The 24,471-nt window shown below is 40.9% G+C and overlaps 1 protein-coding gene across 3 annotated transcripts in view; it reads right to left on the minus strand.

The window, feature by feature from the left end:
• Window positions 1-24,471, minus strand: part of cep112 (centrosomal protein 112) — a 116,744-nt gene that overhangs the window by 85,709 nt on the left and 6,564 nt on the right. For 2 of the 3 annotated variants that reach the window (XM_028600581.1, XM_028600582.1), the window contains exons 5-12: window positions 18,207-18,291; window positions 16,374-16,451; window positions 13,199-13,246; window positions 13,024-13,098; window positions 5,329-5,415; window positions 1,692-1,791; window positions 1,017-1,135; window positions 361-504 (exon numbers count right to left, since the gene is read on the minus strand). In XM_028600581.1, the coding sequence (XP_028456382.1) occupies window positions 361-504; window positions 1,017-1,135; window positions 1,692-1,791; window positions 5,329-5,415; window positions 13,024-13,098; window positions 13,199-13,246; window positions 16,374-16,451; window positions 18,207-18,291 (736 nt within the window). The remainder of the gene's footprint in view (window positions 1-360; window positions 505-1,016; window positions 1,136-1,691; window positions 1,792-5,328; window positions 5,416-13,023; window positions 13,099-13,198; window positions 13,247-16,373; window positions 16,452-18,206; window positions 18,292-24,471) is intronic. The other variant, XM_028600583.1, reaches the window with a different exon arrangement.

Below are 24,471 nucleotides of genomic sequence, written 5' to 3' on the forward strand. Positions count from 1 at the left end.
TGTGTCAGAACACTTGAATTCCTTGCCACTGGTAAAGGGCAGCAAGAGGATGCTCGGTCTAAAGCTGCTTTGTGTGGACTCGCCAGACCGTCCTCTGCAGCGCTGTGGAGGAAGGTCTGGCAATGCGAGACTACTATTTTGGTATGAAGTCATGATCCCAGATGGATGGAATAAACACAAGTGTTCTAACCCGAGTTAAATCATGTTACATAAGGACTAGGTAAATCTGTTATTTGATACAATTTGGAGTCAACCACAAAGTTGTCTTGTATAGATACGCTGGCTGTCAATGATACGTGCTGAAAAATGATTAATATCTAAATGCTAAACACGCACATTAATGCCTGTTCCTGTACTCACAGTTGCCTGTGACCGAGCATTATACTCAGCCTCCATCTTAGCCAGCCTTAGGTTGGTGTCCTCCAGCAGCTCCTGGATGTTCTCAGTGTGTTTCTTCTGCAACTCAAACTTCTCCTGCTCCATCTCTGTCACAGCAGCATGCAGCTGGAAGTACACAGAATAACTACATGTATCAGCCATAAATCTTTGTCCCTGTATTTCCACAACTACTTGCTTTATTTCTTTGATCATTTCTTCTTTCATTAAATCTATTTCTTTAGGCATGTCATGTTTTGCTTAATTAAGGGGAATAAACATAATTTATATGACTAAGTAGTTTTTTTTTTTGTATTACATCTGAGAAAAATTGTGAGAGAGAAGTGGAAATTTTATTAGGATCTTATTGAGCTCCAACATATCGGTTAGCTCAAGCTATCAGGAGTGAAAACACAATTTACCCAGGGCAGAGAGCATTCATTTTTCAGCACTAAAAAAAAAACACACTAACTTAAGCACAGCATGAAAGAATAAAGATTTTTTTCTAACAGTGCAGGAGAGCCTGTCTGCTTCCAGCAAAGTCTTCTAGTCTCATGCTATCAAACAGTCTTCCTCTGGCTCAGGGCTGCTTACAGGGGTTGGGCTGCAGAATATCCAAACCCTTCAACTTGTCCTCATACCTTCTTCTCCCACTCGTTTTTCAGGGAGTCGGTGCTCTGATCAGACATCTTCTTCAGCTCAGCAATCTGCTTCTCTTTGCTTTCGCAGATGACCTGGGATTCCCGCAGCACACTTTGAACTGTGGAAGAGCACATACACAAACACACAAAGAGCTGTCAGGCCCTGCCTCAGGGTATGTGCACAGATGGACGCGCACACGCACACGCGCGCGTGCACACACACACGCGCGCGCGCACACACACACACACACGCACACACACACACACACACACACACACACACACACACACACACACACACACACACACACACACACACACACACACACACACACGCGCTGTCAGTATATCAATGTCAATAAAGATATTGCTTCTATCAAAAGGCCAGTAGCGCTTCTCTTTGCCAAGTTTATATCTTTCTCATCAACTCCTTTCAGAGACAGACGAAAGAAGGCAGAGGCGAGGAGTGAGATGGGAATAGGGAAGAGGAAATTAAGAAGAAAAAGGCACACAGTGCAATTAAAATTAACATTGAGCAGCACAGCTGGAGAACATCACCCTACACCAGCGCAGTCTCTTGTAGAATTGTATCTTTTCGGGCCCTTTACACTGAGTGTTCAGAGACACTAGTATAAACATCCGTCTAGTTAACCCTGCAATCCTGTGACCCTTCACCTTTCTTCTCCAGCTTACGGGTCATCTCCTCCGATTCCTTCTGCTTGGCCCGATAAATGCTCTTCATTTCCTCAATCTCACCATTCTTTCGGTCCAGAATCTAAGAAAGGGAAAGGGAGGTTGTTTTTACATACATACTGGAGAATATTCAGCTATTTTACAGCTGAGAAAATGGCTAACTTGCTTACATTATGAAGGTTCTTGTTAAAGTGCCTTGTCTGTCTGAAGCGTTTTACTTTCACCAGTAGCTATTAAAGCTATAAACCAAAAGCTATAAATAGACACATTTTCCATGCAAAGTTTTGCATTTTTACTCAAGATCCTCAGTCGCATTTAAATTTAAAAGGTACCAATCGTGAACCAAATATAAACAGAAGGGAACACAACCACCAAAAACAGCATTGGAACTTGCAATCACTCTTAAAAGGTGTCTGACCACTAGTAGTTTTCTGGAGAAATGTTTTTACGTGTCCCTGCTTTGTTGGTTCACCCACACACACACACACAAGGATGCATATTCACACTAGTGAATTCCTGGAAATGGTTTCACATTGATCTACAGGTAGGTGTAACACACCAAGAAACACAGTGATGCGCCAACAAGACATGGAAGTAGTAGTAAGTAAACATAAATGCAACCAATGCAGGATTCACAGCCTCAAGGATATACAAAATGTGTTTAGGTAAAAAAAAAGAAATAATGAGAAACTTTTGTTTGTTTACAAGAAAACCCACAGGGCACCTTAAAATTGAGTATCAGGTCTATTAAAAAAGGCACTAATAGTACAACTAACTATAACTACATGTAAATAATCAATGTTTTCAAGGATTATTTACATCAGTGATGTTTGCGAACACTGCAACAAAACAGCCCTTTATTCTCAATCGTGATCATTTGACAAAAACAAAACGTAGATTTAAAATGCTATTAAAAAGGAAGATGGAACATTTTGTATACATAATTCACTGTATGACCTGACAGGACCTCATCTTCCACATGCCTATCTAATCCTAGGAGGGCTACAGGCTAACTGAGTAAAATGCCATCTGAGTGAACCACCTGTGCAGAGGTGTGATGAAGTAAAGGCATCTGCTTGCTGCTGCCATCTGTGAGCAATTAGTTAAATAAGGCCATGGAGAGCTGGAGCTCCAGTATTAAAAGAACAGTCTAGTACTCTCCATATTGAGAAAGAAGGTGTATATATTGTGTCTACTGCCTGGTCTGGTAGAAGGTACATTTTCTAACAGGTTGTACAATTTCCAAGGGTGGTTTTCTGCCCAGTTACTAAGTAAAATTAAGTAAGTAAAATTGTACTATATAGGCATGAAGAATCCGCAGTCACCTTACCAACTTCTACTCTCACAATGAAATCAAATAGTTTACTTACAATGTATAATGATACAATTTTAGTAAGAGTGGTTATTTTTCCGTCAAGAACCGTCCCAAAGCCCATAAGACTTTATCTTTCTAGCATTTTGTTCTATCCAAGTGCACTTAGTCGCCAAGCCTGTCATCCTCGCTGTGTGAATGGGACGGGGGAGATGAAAGGAGGATGGGGCGGATCGGGCAAAGTTCAACAAACATTTAGGGATACCCAATGTTTTCCATTTTGCCACCCCAGAGAGATTGTTGTCTTTTTTAGGGGTCCACCGAGCAAGGCGGTGACACAGTGTTAGGTCTAGAGAGAGTGCACTAGAAGGTGGGAAATGACAGCTTTTAGTAAGCCCATTTTAGGCTTTTATAAGACATCCTAATGTAGGGGGAATCCAGCCTGGCTGTCCATGACTTTAACCAATATCGCCAGTGAATGGAGTGAACACAACTACAAAATTTGAAGTTAGAACCTGAGTATCCTCCCTGTATATACAGAGAAACAAATTCCACAACAAAAACACTAATGTAATGTAATCCATATGGTATTCAAAGAAAATACAGTATATTATTCACCATCTATTGTCTTCTGGTGTACACTGTGGTCTAGTGTTAAAGCTTTAGTGCGTAACTTTTTTATATTAATAAACGTCGGTTACATTTAAGCCATAGCCAAAAGAGTTGATACAAAGCTAATTAAGACTATCAGCTTCACAAAACTCTGTGTATTTCTCAGCATGGCTATGTTTAGAAACTGGTGTCATCCAGCGACTTTCGCACGCAGAAAATCAAGTGAAGAGTCCATCATGTTTTTTGAATCCTCCATGTCCTCCTTGGCTACTAGCAACTGCGTGGAGGAGGGGTGGGGGTGATGCACATTCACGGAAGGCTTGAACTACGCACTCTACAGTTTCAATCTCAGATCATTTGCATGTTTAGAATAAGAACATAAAGATGTGGTTTTTCACCTGAAGTTATTACATATTTTAGAACTGTACACAGTACTGATCCAAAACCATATGCATACGACACTTGGCCCTGTTCCCTCATTGCTTCCTCCACAATGACCAGGCAGACAATACATTATTCATAAGGAGACTAATTAACACTAAACCTAGCTTGCCCACCTTCCATCAGGCTCGTCAGAGCGCACCCCTGAATCACTCCCCTTTGAAGCCATTAGAGGGAATACTGGGTAAAATTCTGAGGAAATTAAATCGGACATAACTCGCAATCAGTATGAAATTAAAGAGAGGGAGAGAGAGCTAGCTGTCATCCTGTCTCTTGTCAAACACAAAGAAGCAACGGGCACCTTAAAGTGGAGGAAAACTGGAGTGTTTTTCTTTCTTTTATTAAAAGCTTCTGTGGCACCAAAGGAAAGTCATACCAAGGACGTGACAGATCCCAGGTGCTTGATCTGCAGCCTAACTGATGGGCACTAAGTGTGAAATGAACCAGCTTTACTGTGATTTTCACCAGCTGACAAAGAACTTTGAAAAGCAGATTATTTGTGGAATGGGGCGATGAGAAGAGGAACGACTCGTTCCTTTCCTTTTCATTTGCCACCAAATGGAATCAAGAGTCAATTATCGGCATCGTAACGCAAGTTAACAAACCTGCCTGTCCAGTGTCCCCAGGAGAAATTATTAACTTGTTTGTAACTCTTTTTATGTATTCATAATATAAGTGGAACTATGAGGATTCTACAAACACTTTCTTATAAATTGGATATTCTACCAGAACTGGCTCAGTTTGGGTTTTAAACACTTGAAAGTGAATTATTTCATGCCAATGGCAAACAAAGAAAAGCAGTAGAAAAGCATCCCAGAATGAGATTCAGCAATGGTCAGACTACGCCCTTCCCTTGCAGACTCTGACTGGGCAGCTTACTCCAGAAGAAAAGTGTTTGCAAAGACACAGTCAAACTATAACCAATGTAATGTTGGGTCATGGACTAAATACTACAGCATTATTACACTATAGGACCTTGGTTGTGCTTCATACAGCATCTGTGGTAGACTAATTGAATCCATATAAGAATAGGTCTGCTGGTTTACAAGCATTAATGATTGTAAGAGATGATAACATTTATTTTGATGTGACGCTAAATAGTGGAAAACTGCAAGCATCAGAAATCCTCAAATTAGTGACATCAATATACCTTTTCTCATACGCTACAAAGTGGAGTCAGAAATGACAGTATATTGTGCTGTTGAAATTATGGTGCTGGCAGAGTGTTTACAACCTTTCAGTTTTGATTCTTACTTTCTCAACATCTGCATCGTGTCTCTGCTGCATCTTCAGTTTCTCCTCCTGGTGCTTAGACTCCAGAACTTTGATCTTCATATCAGTCTGGAAACACATAGAAAACCATAGGTCATAAATGTAAAACAAAGGATTTCTGGAGCACTTTTAACTCTCTAGTAAATTGTTTTGTATGTCTATACATGAAATAAAGTTGGTAATCAAAAAGATATCTGCTTGAGGGCTGAAATATTAGTTATTACCACCAGGCAGCACAAGTAACAAGTTTTGTTCTCTGGAGTAAAACATTGAGATCTGTGTCCTAACTTTTTTTTAGACATGCCTAAGGGGGAAAAAACAAACATAGAGTGACAGGATAACAGAGATAAATCTGAATGAAAGAAGATACAGTGTGTCCCGTCTTGCACACAAAGGCAGCTGATGATGAAATAAACCATATTAACATTTAAAACAATTTATACGTGTGCAGAGCTTCAAAAAACAGTGTGAAGATGCACTCAACTGTGTGCGTTTCTGTGTGTGTACGTTTGCGATAAAATCTCTAGTAAGCACAACAAAGTGAAAGCCTGTGTGTTTGTGTGTGTCTGTACTTTTGCATACACATAGCAGTCAGAGTTCAGCGTGGTCATGTGCATGTTGGAACACATCTCCTAAAGCTATATGGCTTCCCAGTCTTCGTCAAATAAAACCCATCATTTGTCAGATTAGTCATTCGTTATTAATGGAAAATAATTATCACAACTGGCATGACAATATTATTCACAAATAGGACTTAGTCTTTGAAAGGCGTTCCCTTTGTCTGCGGAGAGATAATTATACTAAATGACAGATTTTTCTAAGAAATCCTGTGACTAACAGACAGTTAAGAACTTATTTAGTTGAAGACAGCCACAACAGCCCTGTGAGGTTGTAATGCTCATTATACATTTTCTATTATATTCAGAGCCTTACCCCTAGCAGGGCAAAACATGTAAACTTTTGGCTGAGGGTGTTCCAGAGAAGGAACAAGTTTTCAATCTTCAAATTAAAAAGGGTTTATCCTTACAGATTTGAATGGCAGTCCTTATTTTCTGGCCTATGGGCATTGCTAAAGAGACTGTAGCATAGCATATCAATAATCTTTAACATAACACTCATCCATTTTTAAACCCCTTTAAAATTTGTTTTTTAGTATCTTTCTCAATTTATGTATATATTTTGCAATCCGATTTATTTAATTTTCATTTTTTTTTTATTGTTATCATTTGGTCTTTTGTAAATCACATTTGCTTATTAAAATAATGTATTTTCCTCAGCATTTTCTAACAACTCTTTCTAGTTCATTTACTACAAATTACACACACGATGTCTCCGCAGACATATACACAACACATGACAACCTTTAACAGAAAGATGACTGGCCATTCACTTTGATGTCACTACTTATGCTTAGTCACTGTCTGTTCTGGTTTGTTAATAAACCCTGGAGCAGGGTGACAATGTTCTTCCTTTGAAAATGTGTGGTTGTGTGTGTGAACATCCCGAGGCTAGTTCTTGTTTGTTCTAGACATCAAAACAATTAAGAACATTCCCACGACACTGATGATGGCCTAAATAAAAATATGATTCAATTACAGTATGGTTAAGTGTGTATAAATATTGATAGGATACAATACAGACATCAACAGAACACTGGATGTTAGAGAACAAATACGTATCCATGCGTCTGGGCTAAAATGGTGGAATCTATCAATCCCAAAGTTTAGATTTTGTTCCAGTTCCACTTTACTTTGGATGATCATTCTGAGCAAAATAAAAGCCCAGCTAAGACTCATCCAATTGCCTTCATAATGCCTCTCCTTATTATTGCATGTATACACTGTATCCTTGACAACGCTCTGTTAAGCGTTCTCTCTTTGTACTGTGTCTTTTGTCTTGATTTACCACCATTTCTTGTGCAATTTAGGGGACCACAGGAGACCTGTCAGAGTAGAAAGGGAAAAGCAAAAGAAAGTGAGAGAAAGAGAGATGGCAGTGATTGAAAAGCAGAGGAGTAAGTGGAGACCTGATTCTGCCGGCGCCCCCAAAAAAAAAAAAAAAAAAAAAAAAACACATGTGGGGGTGTCACTTTCTCATCCTCTCTTCAAATGCTCTTTGGAGAAAGTTTGTCAAACCAGATCAGGGGCGTTTGAAACTTGTTTATAAAGTCGTCCGTGAAGGAAGGAGGAGGAGGAATGTCGTACACCTAAGGCGTCTGTGATGCCTTCAATCAGCCCGACTGGGTGGTACAGCTTTTTTCCCTCTTCTCTTCTTCAGAGATGTAGCGAGCGCTGTAAGATGCCATGTTTTTTTGACACTTCACTCTTGAAAGGATGAGAGGGTAGGATGGAAATAGGGAGGGGGGATACTTGTGGTGGGGTATGAGAGAGAGAATGCGAGGAGAAGACGGAAACAGTTGCTTTTTCTGCTCTCAAATCCGACGCGTGGGTCAAGGCCTTTTTCCTCAGAGGGATGTGTTCACAAATCGTCTGCTAACTGTTTGGGCTACACAAAGCAAGGTTGCGTTTGTGCATCTCCTTCTTCTTGCTTGAGATGTACAATGTCCTTGTGCGTCTTTCATCCTCAGTAAACACAGATGCTCAAGGATAGTCGGTATGCAGCGTTATGCTATCTACTGAGGAGCAGCTACTGTAGATGTCACTTCCACAAGAAGTTAAGTCTGTCCAGATAGGAAACAAACAAAAACTTTGGCTACAATTGAATCTCTGACATGTGAAAACCTCATAGTTTTAGAGAAGGGTAGTTCCAAACAGAATAAGTAAACTATTATTATTGGTAACCTTATCGTTATGGAACCATGTTGGTCCCTCATGTTTCTCAGCCTGAAGCAGTCTGGTCCCCTTTAAACTACTAAGGCTCACTAGCTTGCACTTCTTTGTGTTCAGATAAAAAAGGCTATGGCCCTCTAAATCACAGGCTGTGAGCTCAAGCTCCATCCCAGAGGATCCTTAGATTAGAGAGACTGCATCATTATGGCAACAGAGAGCAATGGGATCTGGTCCCCAGTTAGGGGCTTGTGACCATGAGAGTGTGACTGCTTGACATGAATACACTCATCTAACGGGCTGTGCCTACTCCCAACAATTCCTCAGGTCAGGTACCAAGGGGTTAGTTTAAAGACAGCATGCACACTCACACATGCAATCTTTAAAAGAAAGATGGGGTGCTGCAATCAGAATCTCCTTCTGTAAGCCTAATTCATCGGTCACCATTTAACTGAATTTCCAAACAAAGACCCAGCCCTCATAATGCTGAGCACTTCTAGGGTGTGCTGAAGGATTAGCAGGACTTTTGCCAGACATTTTCCACAACTCACCCATAAGCAAGCATACTGTATAAGCTAAGTGACTCAAAGCAATCTCTGATGACGGTGAAGTTTCTCAGATTCGACTCATTTGTCCATAGGAAAAGAGCAGTCAGCACCTGTATCAATGCAGTCGGCAGCTTAGCTAGAGGAGGAGTTTGGAGAGAAAGCTGAGATGTTCGTTAAGCTGCCGCCAGCTTAATGACATGTGGCGTGTATAACACTTTAAACCTGGGTAAATTTTCAACTAGGCTTTCGGGATTAAAGGGAAGTGATGTCACTGTGATTTAATAGACTGGGCCTGGACAGCCACGCAATGGCAGGGTTGGTTGCTTTAATGGTTCTGCAGGAAAGCTTAGGTGGCTATTTAGGATGATTCGTTATTGTGGAATTGGTGACTCGAGTGACTCTAGAAAAATACTGTGTGCGGGTGTGTGTGTTTATGGTCACAGCTGTATCCTTTGTGGTTCCGAGTTCCTTAAATCCACTTAACACACTTTAAACTGCTAATGGTGGCGCAAGACACATGATCAGTAGGGGTATCTTAAACTAGAAAATGTTGACGTGCCTACTATTTGGTGCACATCCGATTAACACTGGCTAACAATAAATCTGCTGTTTGACACGGCCTACAGTAAAGAGTCTCTATAGGAGGTGTGTGTGTCAGAACTTGTTGCTATGGTGATTTCCGCAGAGAGGGAGTAGAGGAGGGAGTGGGAGACAGTATCTTTAATGGGTCAAAAATGTCCATTTTATGATAATTATACCTCTCAAGTTTGTTCTGTAATTCAAAAACCGTGGGTCCAAACAGCAAAAATATTATCATCACAAGAGAGATAACAGTCTGGCGAACGCATTGATGTGGTGTCAAAGAGATGCGGCACAGAGCAGGTAACAAACGGGGAACAGTCTGCGTCCTTCCAGGTATTTTTTTTCATTGTTTCTATCGGGGGTTGGTATGAACAGAGCCAAAAATTTAAGTCCGGTGGATTCCATAGTCACATGTCTGCGACCGGCACAACATTTCCTACATTTTGACCAACCGTGAGGTATGAAGAGTGAAAACCGTAGGGGAGAGAGCAATTGGTTTGGACAATTTTCAGAGAATCTTACTGCAGCTTCACCCTCTGTCCTACCCTCTAGCTCTCAACATTCCGGCCCCATACACATACATTGGAAAATCTGAAACAGTCTGAAAACGGGACGATACATAAACTGTGATTTGGTAAAAAGCGTGCTTGATATCAGAATGCCCATTCAGCCCAATAAAGGCCAAAGTCTTGTCTTCGGTTTAAACCTTTAATTATTTTTCTACATTAAAGTATGGCGATACAGTATGGCCACAAAGAGGGCTTGTTTTGAACTATGTTAAATGATTTCCCGAAGATTTCTATGGGAAATTTTGCGGCGTTTTTTTACAGATTTTGGGAAAACCGTGCAGCAAATATCTTAGAAAAGTCAGCACACCATTTCCGATCATTACACACGTTTTGATGTATTTTGTGTGCATGTGTTGGCAATGCTCCGTGACTAGTTTCGGGACAAAATTTGGTGGAATAATAATAAGTATGGGGGATAATAGTCATTCTGCCAATTGCTGCTATTGCAGCACATCAGCACACTGAATAATAAAAAACTTAAAGAAAAAGGGGCTTGAAAAAAGCCCTATAGGTCATAAACCCTAGACCTATTATGATTCCTCTTTCACATGAGAGGGTATAGTCAAAAGGGAATTCTCTGACCTCATAATGGGAATCAGAGTTACATAGGGACAATGCAGGTTCAAGAGAAGGTTCTGCATATGACTAATGGGAATGTCATGTCAAATATTGGACAATTTGAAATTTGAAAAACTGATAATGATTAGATGAAAAGTTAAGGGATCACCACGGTGATTACAAATTATCCAGAGACGGACATGCATGCGTGCAGCACATTTCATGGGAATCCATCCAACAGGTTATAAGATATTTAACAAAAAATACAAATACAAATGTCAACCTCATGGTGGCGCGAGAGGAAAAAGTCAAGGGATTACCAAAAACAGTAAGATACATAGTCTGGGAATCATGTCTGTACCAATTTATTTTGCCAATCTGTCCAGTTGATATTGAGATATTTTGCAGGATAAGTGAAAACTTTGATGACGCTAGAGTAAAAAAGTCAATACGATTCATCCTCTGGGAACAATGAATGTCTGTACACAATTTCATGGCAATCAATCAGTAGCACCATGCCATTAACATGGCTAAAAAGTACAACAGTCTGTTGGCAGTAACTTCTATAAGCCTTTGAGGAATAGAAGGTAAGGCCACGACACACACACACTATATCTTTTAATAGTCTCTCTTTGAATGCATGGACACATTTTTCATACATTCTTTTATTTCCTCATGTTTTCCCTACAGCTTATTTTCATTCTATTAAAAAAGTTACCTTTATATGATAGAAAACAACAGAAACGTATTGGCTACAGTATTCAAACAACACAAATCTAAGCACCGTGGGGAAAAAACCCTAGCGCTGCACCATTTCCTCTCATTTCCCGATGTGTCCCTCCCAGTGTTTCTCTGCGACTTTCCTGAACTGGTTCCCATATTGAGAGCATTCTGGCTTCAGTGGAAATGACAGGCCTGTTCAGTTTCCTACAGCCTCTCTTATGAAACTTTATGCTCTTATTCAAGGCCACCTACAAACTGTATTTTTTCCACTATACTTACTACTTGCATACAAGAGGGGGACAAAATATTCTTAATTAATTAGTAGCTGTAGCTTAATTGTAGTAACTGTAGTTAATCTATATTAACTACAGCCACAAAAATGACCATACAACAACAACATACAAGCCTCTGACCCTCTAATAAACTGAACAGTATTCACGCAATTTATTGCAGTGATTTTGAATTGGATTGAATTACTGTAGCTTATGGTGTGACTGATAAACTGGTATATCTGTGTATATCAAAGTAAAGTTGGTGTAGAGGATTAATATGGTCTTCTGAGATGTGACGCATTTATATTCCCACCACACACAGAGCTGAATGTAGCCAGTCAGCCAGTCTGAGGAAGGATCAAAAAGCATTGGACTATGCTTTAATGTCTTCATATTGGTGATTGGTGTTGCTACATTCAATATCAACCTATGGCAGATCAACTGACTGGGCGGAAGTGTTTGTTACGCAAGTCAATAACAAAGACCATTGTTGTCCATCACGTCTCATATCCTTATCCTTTCTATCTGCCCTTTCTCCCTCCATTCTCTGCCCTCTCATGGTGAAGCCCATCTAACTGAGTGGAGCGCTTTCCCCAAGCAGACATGAAAAGCCACGGCTATTACAGTCAAGTCATGCTTAGTTTTATATTTAACAGTGTGGGTAAAGGCCGACGGTGGGGAGGGGCAGAGGGGACTTCAAAGCATGCCTTCAGAATGGGATTTTCAGCTTAAATCCACATACGGAAAAAACTGTCATCACTGGGAGCCAACATTATTTTTGTCTTCTAAGAGGAAAGCTCGCCTCGGCCATTTCAACAATACAAACTATGCACTAAGATGTATGTACATGGTTATGGGGGCCATAAAGCAGTCAGGGGAGCTTTAACTTCTGTAAGTGTTCAACACTTGCTTCTATACAAATGCTGTGAGCATTTTGAATAGTGAGCACTGTAGCAAGGGTTTAGGCTTACTGGAATGGACATAAAGGGCAGTATCTAAAATATGACATACTTCCTTTTGATATTCAAAGAGAAGCATTGAAATAATTCTGATATTTATCACAACTTTCAGGTACTGTTGGACTATACTAAGGGCTCTAATGGTGTTTTTCCATTACATGGTACCTGCTCGACTCGCCTCAACTCTACTCGCCTTTTTTGGTTTTCCATTATGAAAAAAGTCCCTGGTACCTGCCAACAGGTACTTTTTTTAGTATCAGCTCCGTCGAGGTTCCAAGCGAGCTGAGGCGATACCAAAAGGTGACGTGAAAACCTCCAGACTACTGACTGGTCGGAGAGAACCGTCTAATCACTGCGTCATCATTGCTAGCGACAGACGGGGTGTCCTGAACAAACCCGCCGTTTTGAAATAGTTTAGCCAGCGGTGTTTTTTTGCTGCCTCCAGCTTCTTTTGAAACTAAATTGGTTTTCTGGCTGTGGCAACAACAACAACACACCTTCGACGTTCTATGTTTGTGTCGCGTTAGGTCACGGCAGTTTCCTGCAGCGGCGCTATGACGACCAGCCTCACGCATGAGGCAGTACTAAATCTGAAATGGAAAAAGGAGGACGGGGCAACGCGGGCGAGCCGAGCAGAGCTGCTACTAGCAGTGGGTAAGCGCCATTACTGTGGTGTATACCTCCTTGCTCTGTAGAAGGTGTGGGCCCTGATCATCAGCCAAGGTGTCGTTCCTTCCAAAGCTTGACTTGAAAATCTACAGAGATAAAGAGGAGCGAGATTAGGTAATGAGGTCAAAGAGAGAACGTTTGTCTATGGAACGATACAAAAAAAACAGAGACCCCTTGACAACTTACCGGAGACAAGGGAATGGGGTTCTCTCGCAAATACCTGGGGTTTTCAATCTGAAAGAGTTAATAGAAAAACTTTAACCTCTCTTTTCTTTCTTCTTCTCCTAACAAAGCCTTACCACTACACCAATCTAACCGCCACCCTCAGTTTGTCGTAAACAATGCGGGGAACACATCAAAAGCTCTGTGCTCTGGCTGGAGTCTCTTCCGTCAACTCTTGTCTGTTTAGAAAGACAGAATGCGTCGGGCTACTTCAAGGCATTGTGTGTGTGGCCGGTTCTGTTTCCGCTCTCAGTCCCTCTTTGCTGTCCTAACACAGCCCTTTTGTCAACACTCAGGACCACTAATCTGTAAGCTATCCCTGGTCCGTTTACCATCACACGGAGACGTGTGTATACATCCTTGCCAAACACTGACAGGGCATGTCCTTTGATTATAATATGAAACACAAGAGATGGAAGAAAGAGTGAGCTGCTAAACTACTTGAACGCACAAGGATCACAGTCCAAATAACTCTGCACCATTGCAACAATACAGCTCACTAACTGTGACACGAACTGCAAAAAAAAACATTGTGTTGACAACCTGCTATTTTCCTTCCCACTATTTGACGTTTGTTTATGACCTCATTATTTTCCTGTGAACTCACACCATCATACCATTTCATAGTGTTTCTCTCTCATGCACTTAGGCTGTCTATAGAGGCTGCTACAGTAACTAATGGCAAGTTCACGGCCTTTTAAAGCAGTGGAGCTGACTTTGGAGATGACAGCAATGACGCCCAGTAAACAGTTCTGTTGCTAATCTCTTCAACATGGGGATGAAGGAGGAGAACAAGGAGGAAGAAGAGGAGGGTAGTGTGGGACTCTGATTGGTAAAAAAAAAAAAAAAATTAAAAATGATTTAATGCACAACCCCGACCGATCCAGAATGAATGGAAGATGAGAGAAGAGAACCTGAAAGAGCCTCAAAGCTTGGGACTAAAATAGTTACAGCTACTACTGTATAAGGATAAAGTCACAATCTGTTGCTTCAGGGTGAGCCAGTGACAGAGGAAATAGATGAAAGCAGCTTTGCCTTTTGACTTGATGAGTCGTGATGCAGGTAAAACAGGTCAGACATTTTGTTACTGTAAGCTCTCAACAAAAGGAGACATCCAGCTTGACTACAATCACATTTACTGTAAACTGTAATACATGCACACACAGAGAGACACATGCACGAGATTACCCAATATAGTCTCCATAGAGCAGCATCAATGTTGCGTGCCGTGATGTGTGATGAACTGCTACTTATATTCGGCACTGGCTTAAAAAATAATCCATATTTACCAAATGATGTATCAATCAATATCCTTCTAAACTAGAGCCTAGGCTGAAAACAAGAATGGGATTTCTTTTTATACCCACAGACAGCCAGTCATCAGATTTGATTGAGCATGGCCCACAGGGTAAGGAAGATGTGTAGACTAAATGCTGTTGTGTAATGCTGGCACAGTGTGATACTAAACTTGGATTTGGTGCACACGTATGTCTGTACACACTCTTATTCTGCGTGCCCACACACATGCTCCAGTGTGCTCATGTTTGTCCAACCTCACAGCTGGCACGGCGTCCTGTGTCATTGGAAGCTGACATGGATGGATGGACCGACGCAGAAGAGGAACAACACTCCACATCACAAGGCCTTGCTCTCCAGCCAAACAAACACACGGTGATTGATGGCTTCCTAGTTTCGGACTAGCGTTGAGCAAGCCGTCAGCACACCCATTTAACCACAGACAACGGACCGCCAAGTGGTAGGGACTACCACGGAATTCTATATAAGAAAATAGGCCAAGTTTTTAAGCAATTTTCTCTTGTTTGCATGCCTTTTTTTCCTCTTCACCACAGGTCAGTGTATGCTGCACTTAAGTCAACGTCTCCAACTCTCAACTCCTGTTAGATAACAAGCAAACAAGCCACAGACTAACTGAAGATTAAACAGATGGTGGTCCAGCTGACTCAGGTTTTGTGTTTCTTAAAGAAACTCCTATCCAAGTCTGAAGCAATCTGCTTTCTACTGTCCAATATAGCCACCATGCTGACTCCACAGACTTTATTACATTAGAGGTGAAATGAACAAACTGATATGGACTGCTTCAGAACATCTAAAGCAAGGCTAAAGATGTTCTAGATAGATAGAGGACGCTCGGATGTGCTGAAATTTCGTAGGAGCTGGGCGCTTTGAAGCAGTGCATCTATAAAACTTCTGTGAAGAAGAAGAAGACATACTTTATTAATCCCCGAGGGGAAATTCAATTTGAAGGGGGTTTCTGTGTGTGTGTGTGTGTGTGTGTGTGTGTGTGTGTGTGTGTGTGTGTGTGTGTGTGTGTGTGTGTGTGTGTGTGTGTGTGTGTGTGTGTGAACATCTGTTGATTTGAAAGATGCAGGCTTGGGGGAGTGTTGCCAAGCAATGCCTCTTATCAGCGTCTCAACACAGACAAGTGCAGAGCGGGGCAGTGCATGGCTTCACGTCTTCTGAAAGATACCTCAGATTACCCTAGTATTGAAAGAGAGAGGAAGACATGGAAAGATGTGGAGAAAGGTAGATGGACACAGAGACAGAGGGGGAAAGTGCCAGACAGAGTGAAAGAAAAGATTGTAGAACAGAGAGAAACAGATAGAGAAAGAGAAGAAGAAAAAAACGAAAGAGAGGCGCTGTTCTGTAGAAAACATCACTGTGTGAGTAATGTGGGAGAGAGGACTCAGGCGACGGGGAAAAATAAAAAGAGAGACTCTGGGTCATACAGGTGAGGAGATAGGGGAATAAATAAGGGAATAAAAGACATGAGGGCAGAGTGCTTATCAAGCCCTGGCCTGGTGCACTCCAGACAGAGCCGATAAGAGAGGCACACACATCTTCAAATGCTCAGTTTACACAACCCTTCTCCCACTCCGCATCCCACCCTCACGTCCTACAATAGCAACGAGCTGCCTAAGGAAGTGGTTTCAAGAGGACATAAGTAAAAGGGCTTTTACAACCTTTTGTTTAAGCAGTATGTAGGCAATACGGCTCAGCATCATTGCCCTGTTGATTTAGGTGTACTCGTGAGCTTCAGATTCACTGTCACTGTGAATAAGCTGCAGCATAATGACAGCTGCATGTAACCATGACGCTCAAGGCATGCCCCTGGACTCACCCCCAGGTTCCAGGTGTTGAGACGAGCCTCTAGGTCACTGTCATCGGGAGACATATCTGCCTTCAGCCCCATATCCACCTGAGGGTGAGTGTAAGAGTGTGTAAACGGCAAAAACAGGAGAAACAACATGGAAATTGTTATAAATTAGAGGAGGGAATTGAAATGATTTGATTGGCAGTTTGGCCTGAGGAAGCAAACATCAGACAGTGATGGAGGTTATAATTTTGACACAATATAATTCCTCTCTTGGCAACAACAAAAGGGTTCTTTAAAAGCTTACAGATAGACAGTACAGCGATGTGTTCTCCTCCCACAAGAACAGCTTTCTACTCCCTCGTTATCTCCATCTCTCCACCCTTTGCTCCCTCACTCTCCGCCCTCTCACATACAGCACTCCAGATGTTTGGCAGTTCCATTTCTTGTCATGCAGAAAATTCCACAAGAGGGGCATAGGCAGCTAAACTGCCTGTCATCCTTGTTTTCCCCAGCCTTTTGTTACAACGGGCCTCCGGATTTGTTTTATACAGTATAATTTGAATGCTTCCAGGGGTTCTGTTGATACAAGATCAGTTTACTCAAGTCGAGGTTGGGCAGCAAGTTTGAAATGGTGGAAATATCTAATAAAGTTAAGAGAGCGATAGGAAAAGGAGAGATTTTGTTGAATTTGATTAGGATCTGGTGGAGTGTGGACCTTGGGTGTACCTTAGCGGAACTGCACTGACAGAGAAATTGCTGAATGAATAGCTCAGGATTAAATGCCCCTTCTGATTAAAAAGGCATTAAGGTCCCAGAGCCTCACCCTCAAACAAAGTAAACATTTCATTTCAATATCTAGGAATGCTGAGTATGCGGGTCACTGGCTGTTCAAAGCAGCGTGTCACAGTCTCTGTATTGCATCAGAAATTCAAATGAAATTCATTATGTTAAAAACTGATAAGAATGAATGGCCTCAAACGGTTTTGGCCACAGATGTTCGCAGTTGTGCCAATGAACTGTACATTGGCTTTCACCATGAACTTGTACAGTAGATTCATGATGGTTTGATGACACATTAAAGGCCCTGAAAATATATTTCACAAACAGCTTCTTTTCATGAGAGCGGTCCTGCATGAACACAATTTTATGCCAAAGTCAGAACAGATTTTATTAATTTACATGCAGATTTCTGTTTGTGCTGTGCTCTTCTCGCTGGTTTGAAGAGTTGTGATCATTTTGGGTGAGACAATAAAGTGTTCTGAGTTGTATTGATGAGGACGTACAACTTTCCCCTCGATAATTCAACCCAAATACACTCAGCTGCCAGTTTGTTAGGTACACTCAGCTAAAACTAGTGCAGTCTAACAAAACAGCCCTGCAATAAATCCTACCTTTATAATGTCTGGTTTTAAGTGAATAATTTTAAAGGCTGTGCTGTTAAATTGTGTTTGGTTATACTAAGAGGTATGTTCAATATTTTGTCCAAACCCACCTATATCAATAAAGAATCCCTCATGGGACTGTAGCAGTCCAAAAAGTGGGTGGTCACTGTTAGATAGCTCTATACCCTTCATGAAGGTAAGTTTTAGCTAGGTGTACCTAATACATTGGCAGCTGAGTGTATGCTACTGTCAAATGTATTCACAACCATTATGTGGGGAAATGGGTTCAGGAATTTCCAAGTTGGTCCACATTAAAGAAGAAAGCGAAACAATGTGGCTGCTAGTTGTATTGGCACCAGACGGGCTTGCTATTAATATTTCAATGTGTCATCAAAGCTACCTATAAATCGGAAAACCTAACTTCAGAGGAGTCCAGAGGTATGGTTGACAGTCTAAAATATGGTGATGGACTAACCCTCCTGGTCTCTTGTCTGGGTGACTGTTTGAGTGGACTGGAGGACACAGGTCGTGATGGGGTCTTTTCATCATACAGCTTTCTCCTGGAAGACAAGAGCGAGAAACAAAAAGGAAAGTGTTAGAGGTTACCCTACAGTGCAGTATGTGTGTGTTTGTGCATGTCTCTGGAGTCTGCTTTTGTCCCTCTGTTTGCATATGAATGTGCTTGCGTAGGCAGCATGCCTCGCTATTTACACAGATCAACATCTGGCATTGGCTGCTTGGTTTGTGGTCTGCATTTCATCCCATCTGAACAATAAACGTCTCTGCTATACATGACTTTGTTTCCATGGACAGCCCACAGGGCACCAGTCAATGGCTTTTACAATCCTTTTATAATCATACACCTCAATCATTGTCTCTCATCGTGTCCATCATGGTTAATCCAAAGAGCTTGTCAGGGAAACTGCTTATATTTATTGGCACACTTCTCATTCTCACTACGCTCTCTCTGTCGCACACACATTCATAACACACGCATTACTGAGCTCACTATCTCGTTAAGCGCAGGCACATGAGGCACTAATGGCCCACTAATGCTAATTGAATGAAGATGTGAAAGGAGATGGGAAGTTGTAGGACAACAATGAAGAAGAAAAAAATCGCTGTCATATAATAGAGACATCAAATTGTGTTCTAGAGGGCACTGTTTCACACTCACAACTTGAAGCCTACAGGTGCTCTTTTTCTCCTATGTAATTCTTTTTAGCATTCCTGTTGTTCAGAGTTTTTATCTCATGGAGGAAAGCACCTGAGGTTTCTGGAAAGACTGCTGAATATAGAACAAGAAGGAAGCAGAATCCCCTTTGTAATTTGTATCTTATACCTCAAATCCCCTAACTTAGTACACACATTAAACACCGATGCAATATTATTACTTCTTACATCCGTTTGTTGACTGAGTAAATATTATCATATTTAATATTATTTTACTATGACAAACAAATTGATTGATTACAGTTTATACTGGTATTTCACCTATTAGCTATTTTACAGCACTAACTAAAGAGTGGATGGCCTGTTAAGTTATTGCTATGTTCCTTTATGGAATAATCTATTGTTGGCTGCAATGACTGTACTGTTTAAAGACTGCTTTATTTAACCGTATGGACAGTGATGTGAATATGTTGTATTCGTTTGTCTGGTATACTATTTTGATAAATGACAATTGTGTTATGATGTTGTACACATGTATTTTGTTGTGAAGACACTCTTGTAAAAGAGAATTTGATCTCAATGATTAAAAAAAGCCTGGCTTAACTAAACTAAGCCTTATCTTTGTCACAGAATAAAGTATTTACTGTAAGTGACCATGTCAATATGATTTTCCTAAACAGGAATCTGGTAGATAGGATACTGGATATATAGAGTAGACTGGATAGTTATGAGGACATACATTATGGTTACAGGTCAGATCCTAGATACTTTCTCTTCAAAAGCACCAGTTTTAGAGGCTCAGGGGGTCACCACAGTGAGAGCCAAGTTCTTATTGAACCTGGTTTGCTGGTTGGTTTTTCAGGATTAACTCATTTAAGAGTATGCAGTGGCCTGAAGAATTACAATATCCACTCTTAAAGCTGCAGATAGTTTTGGAGCCGTGCATATTCATATGTAATAACTACATTGTGCTACTGTACAGTTTTCTTCTTTCTTTTTTTTTAATAAAAGGACAACACACATTAATTAACATTTCTGTAAATGTGCCAGTGTTAGCCAGCTGGCAAATTTTCAACTGTAGTCATATGACATGACTACAGTTGAAAATTAGCCAGCAGTAGTGTGATGCTCATTTACACACCAGGAAGTCTTTCAGTGAGATGCCATGTAATTCCATGTAAATAATGTGTTATAAATGCATAAATTGACCTGAGCACCATCTAAGTGCTGATGCACATCAGTTGCACTGGGAGGGCAGGAATAACTGGAGGTATACATACAGTACCTCTGAAGATCAGATGTCCTTAAATAAATAAAGTTAAAAAAGAAAACTATCACAGAAAAATACAAAAAACAATACTTTTGCAATAATACTGTCATTAGGCATTACTATAATATTGTGTTACTATTTCAGAATTAATTATGATCAAAATATACTATACTACTTACTTACTCCTTCTCTCACATACTGGTTTGTCTGTGCATGTGTACACACACCCAAACACACAGATACACACGCACCTGCATGCTTATGCACAAACACATGCAGCCATGAAACTTGGATAAGGGGGCCAAGCTTTGCAATCTTGGGCCTCTAAGTCAACAGGTGGATGAGGATAATTGAATCAGATGTGTCTGGAGTCTGAGGCCCAGAGATCAAAGCAGTGGCAAGTCAGGCCAGACACACACACACACACACACACACACACACACACACACACACACACACACACACACACACACACACAACACACACACACACACGAAAATGAGAACACCATGTAGAGCCTCAGAAGCTGTAGCTTGGCTGATTAAAGCAGCCTGACATCTATACCCCAGCCTGACCCCCAGGTGCAGAGCCAGCGGGCCCAGGTCTCAGCCTCGGGCACACTCAGGAAGGCAGTCTGACCTTGGGACACAAACATCCCTCTGCCCCTGCACTCCCTCCAACATAACCCAAAACCACATGGAGGCAAGATCAGGGGCGACACTATGGCCTGTGAGAGAGAAACGTGAGGCATTTATACCAGCGTCAATGGCTGACTTCTGCAAGCGCAAGGACAGTGTTATTGTCGCACTTACCCAGAAAAAAAAGTAGAGGAGGGAGAGGGGAAAGGGGGTTGAAAAGTTTTCATATGTGGATGAAAATCACACACATGGAAGACAGAAGTCAGATGACAAGACAAGAGGAAAACAGGGAGATACAAATTAGAAAGAAATGCCTAAAAGAGATGCTGGTAAACAGCATCCGTAAACCTGACACCAGCGATGCAGATTATCAAATTAGCATTTCAAAACTAGCCCACACTGACCATTTTATCCCTTATGTCTTTATCATGATTTGCCTCCTTTGAACACAAGGTGACATAAGAAGATAGACAGACAGCATTCCTTTGCCTGAATTAGTGCTATATACAAAGCAGTGGCTCTATCTTGTGGCTAAATTAGGGATAGCACAGCAATAGTGGAATGCATGGTGGAATTTGCTGAGGGCATTTTGGATTTAAGAGGTTAGATAACATATCTGTTAAATACAAGCATTACAGCACATCCACTTCTGTGTGAAACAGAAGTAACATCTCTCAGAACATCAGAAAATCATCCCAACTTTGCCTTTAGATCTTGAGACTTGAATTGGACTGTTTCACAAGCTAAAAGAAGCCCTGCCCATCACCTGACTAATGGCGAGTGAGACAGAGATCAAACGTTGCCACATCACAGGGAATCAGACGAGTTTCTCCATTTAATCTTATCTAAATGAGAGAGACACATAAAAGTACTCTTGGCCGGGCTAATTTTCTCCATCAGGAAGTTAGCCTGTGATCTGAGCGTCTTTCATGGTCTTATCCCAATCAGACACTATGGTACTCAGCAGTCTGCTCCCCACAAAACTTCTCTATCCACACCTTCTATAGCAGCGGGGAGAAAGGGCTGCGCCTTACTGAACGGAGCCACACTGTTTCAAATCACTTGTACTGTAAGCTATAGCATCTACTATATAATGGAAACAGATGCGGCCTTTTAGTCATACAAACAGGTCAACAAATACCTCACTAATGGACATAAGGTCATATAAAATAAAGTATATAAGGCAACAACAGCCTATGTTGAATCAAATTAATTGATTCAAACATTTATGAAAACATGAATTCCACTCTCAAGGAGCAAGTGATATAAGTATGCTGACATATTAAATGTACTTCATTTTGTCGTTTTCCAGTGTTAAGGTACAAACTCAGAACAGAATAAAAATATGTTCTGCTAGTGGTACATGGGCAAGGTAATGCAAGTTAAAGTGTGACAAATATTTAAAGACTAGACCTAATGATGACTTTCTAAGAATCAAATATTCTACAACTCCCCTGCCCCAAGAGTAAAATCTGAATTACATATGGCAGCAGTGGGCCTGTACTCTTTTTTTTTTTTTACACAGTGCCCCGGTGGATATTAAGCTCTCTTTACTACACTTACAGTGCTTTTTATGATGCTAATGAGCATATCAAGCCACTGGGCTCTGATTTTCCTTTCCTTGTTACAGTAATTGGAATGAAAGAACCCTGAGCCATTACTAACATCACTTTGTCAAGTGCCTGAACTGCCTGTAGTCAGAGGAAATATCCCTAAGCAAACTAGGATAATTTAGGGAGGCATGCTGAAACACGTGCGTGTATGTATGTGTATGCATGTGCATGTGTACCTGAGTGGCACATGAGCTTTCAGTCACGCAATTTTAATCAAGCAGCCCATTCCTAAATCCAAAAATACATATATTTAGGTATTAGACATTTAGCCAATGCTCATACAAGAATAGAAATCAAACTATTTAAGAAACAAGCTAATGATCTACCAAGCCTTATTCTCTGCTTCCCTCTCTCCTCTGCAGGGGTTAGACCTCAGGTTGGGAAAGTGTAAAGAGGAGAATAATAGAAGATGGATAGAAAATACAAGAGGTTCCTCATCCTCTCAAGCGGTTTTGAAGTGCATCTCTTTGAAAAGTCAGAACGGACAGCTCAAGCAGACTGATGCAAGAACTTGGCAATGTCTTTGGCTTTTCAGATAGTGCTGCTAAGCAAATGCTATGGGCGATCAGTCCTGAAAGCTGTGTGTATCCAGCTTCATAGACAAGTTCAATGTTTTTAGTCTGATAAAAGAACATCAACACAGAAGTGTTGGATACATATCTTATGTGTTATATGTAGCATATTCTATATCTGACCAAAATGTGTTTTTCATCGTCACTGGCTGGAACAAGGGAGAGCTGTCTTTTCAATAAATCTATTTGTGCAGTAACATAGAAGACCATACTAGAATGCCCATATTTTACTTTTGTCTGTAAAACATGATGCATTTTAAAAGAGAGGAGAGCCAAAAGCTCATTATACAGTAACAAGCAACTGTGAACTCTTCAATAATTAAATGAGAGTATGTTATTTCAAAAGAGAAAAAAGGTCCAAGGCCCTCTTCTTGTGAAAAAATTAAAAAGCTTTTATATATACAAAATGGCCTTCTTCACAGGCAGGGCTCCAGACTAACTTTTTTCTTATAGGAGCACAGTGGCCCCCAACTGAAACTGGTGCAACAGGAAAATTTAGGGGCACACACCGTAAATCAACATGCTAACCAAATATTCACATTTCTACTAATTTCCACTGTATTACTAATAAACACTTTGATAACAGAAATTACAATGTGCTGTTTCAAATTTAGTTTCACATTTTATTGTGCACTTTTGAAGATGCAACAGAAAAGGTAAACTGACAGCACCATCGCTGTCATGACAGTACAAATATTTAAAAAATATACCAGCTCTAGTCTTCAGTCTACAATTACAATGAATTCAACTTAAAATTAAAAATGCATTGTTTAGGCTACTAAACTAAAATAAAAAATAAAACCCCTCCCTCTCTCCTCCCAAACCCGTCCCTACAACCTTGAGTTGAATAATTATTCATTTCTTACTCAGTGTAACTTTTATTCTTGTATTTGTATATTATTTTTAAATGACCATTTTCAACTGCTCTTTAATGTTTCATGTAAAGCACTTTGAATTGCCTTGTTGCTGAAAGGTTCTGTAGAAATCAAGCTGCCTTGCCTTACAGCCTCAGCCTGTCAGTCAGTCCCCAGGGCAGATAAACCACAGTTGTGCCTGCTTGTCAAGAAGTGTACATCAACAGCACCGCGACCGCTTTCGCCTCGCCGTTAATATCATATCGCAGCAAACACTGTCTGCGTGAAGTTTTTAACAACTGTAACCACTCTTGCAACCACTTTGTCGGCATTTCCGTGACTAACTGAGACTTCAACAAAACTGCAGAGTAGTTTGCTCCGTCCGCACCTCTGTGTGTGTGTGTGTGTGTGTGTGTGTGTGTGTGTGTGTGTGTGTGTGTGTGTGTGTGTGTGTGTGTGTGTGTGTGTGTGTGTGTGTGTGTATGTGTGTGTGTGTGCGCTCCGCTCTCTGTCATATGCAGGGAGGCCAGATAAGCTTGCGCTTATGAACTCTCAGGTACTGAAATTTCCACGTTTAATGTGTAAAAAAAGGGGGGGAAATTAACTGGTCGCACATGTGC

This window comes from Perca flavescens, chromosome 15, assembly GCF_004354835.1.
Source record: "Perca flavescens isolate YP-PL-M2 chromosome 15, PFLA_1.0, whole genome shotgun sequence".
In the NCBI taxonomy this organism is placed as follows: domain Eukaryota; kingdom Metazoa; phylum Chordata; class Actinopteri; order Perciformes; family Percidae; genus Perca; species Perca flavescens.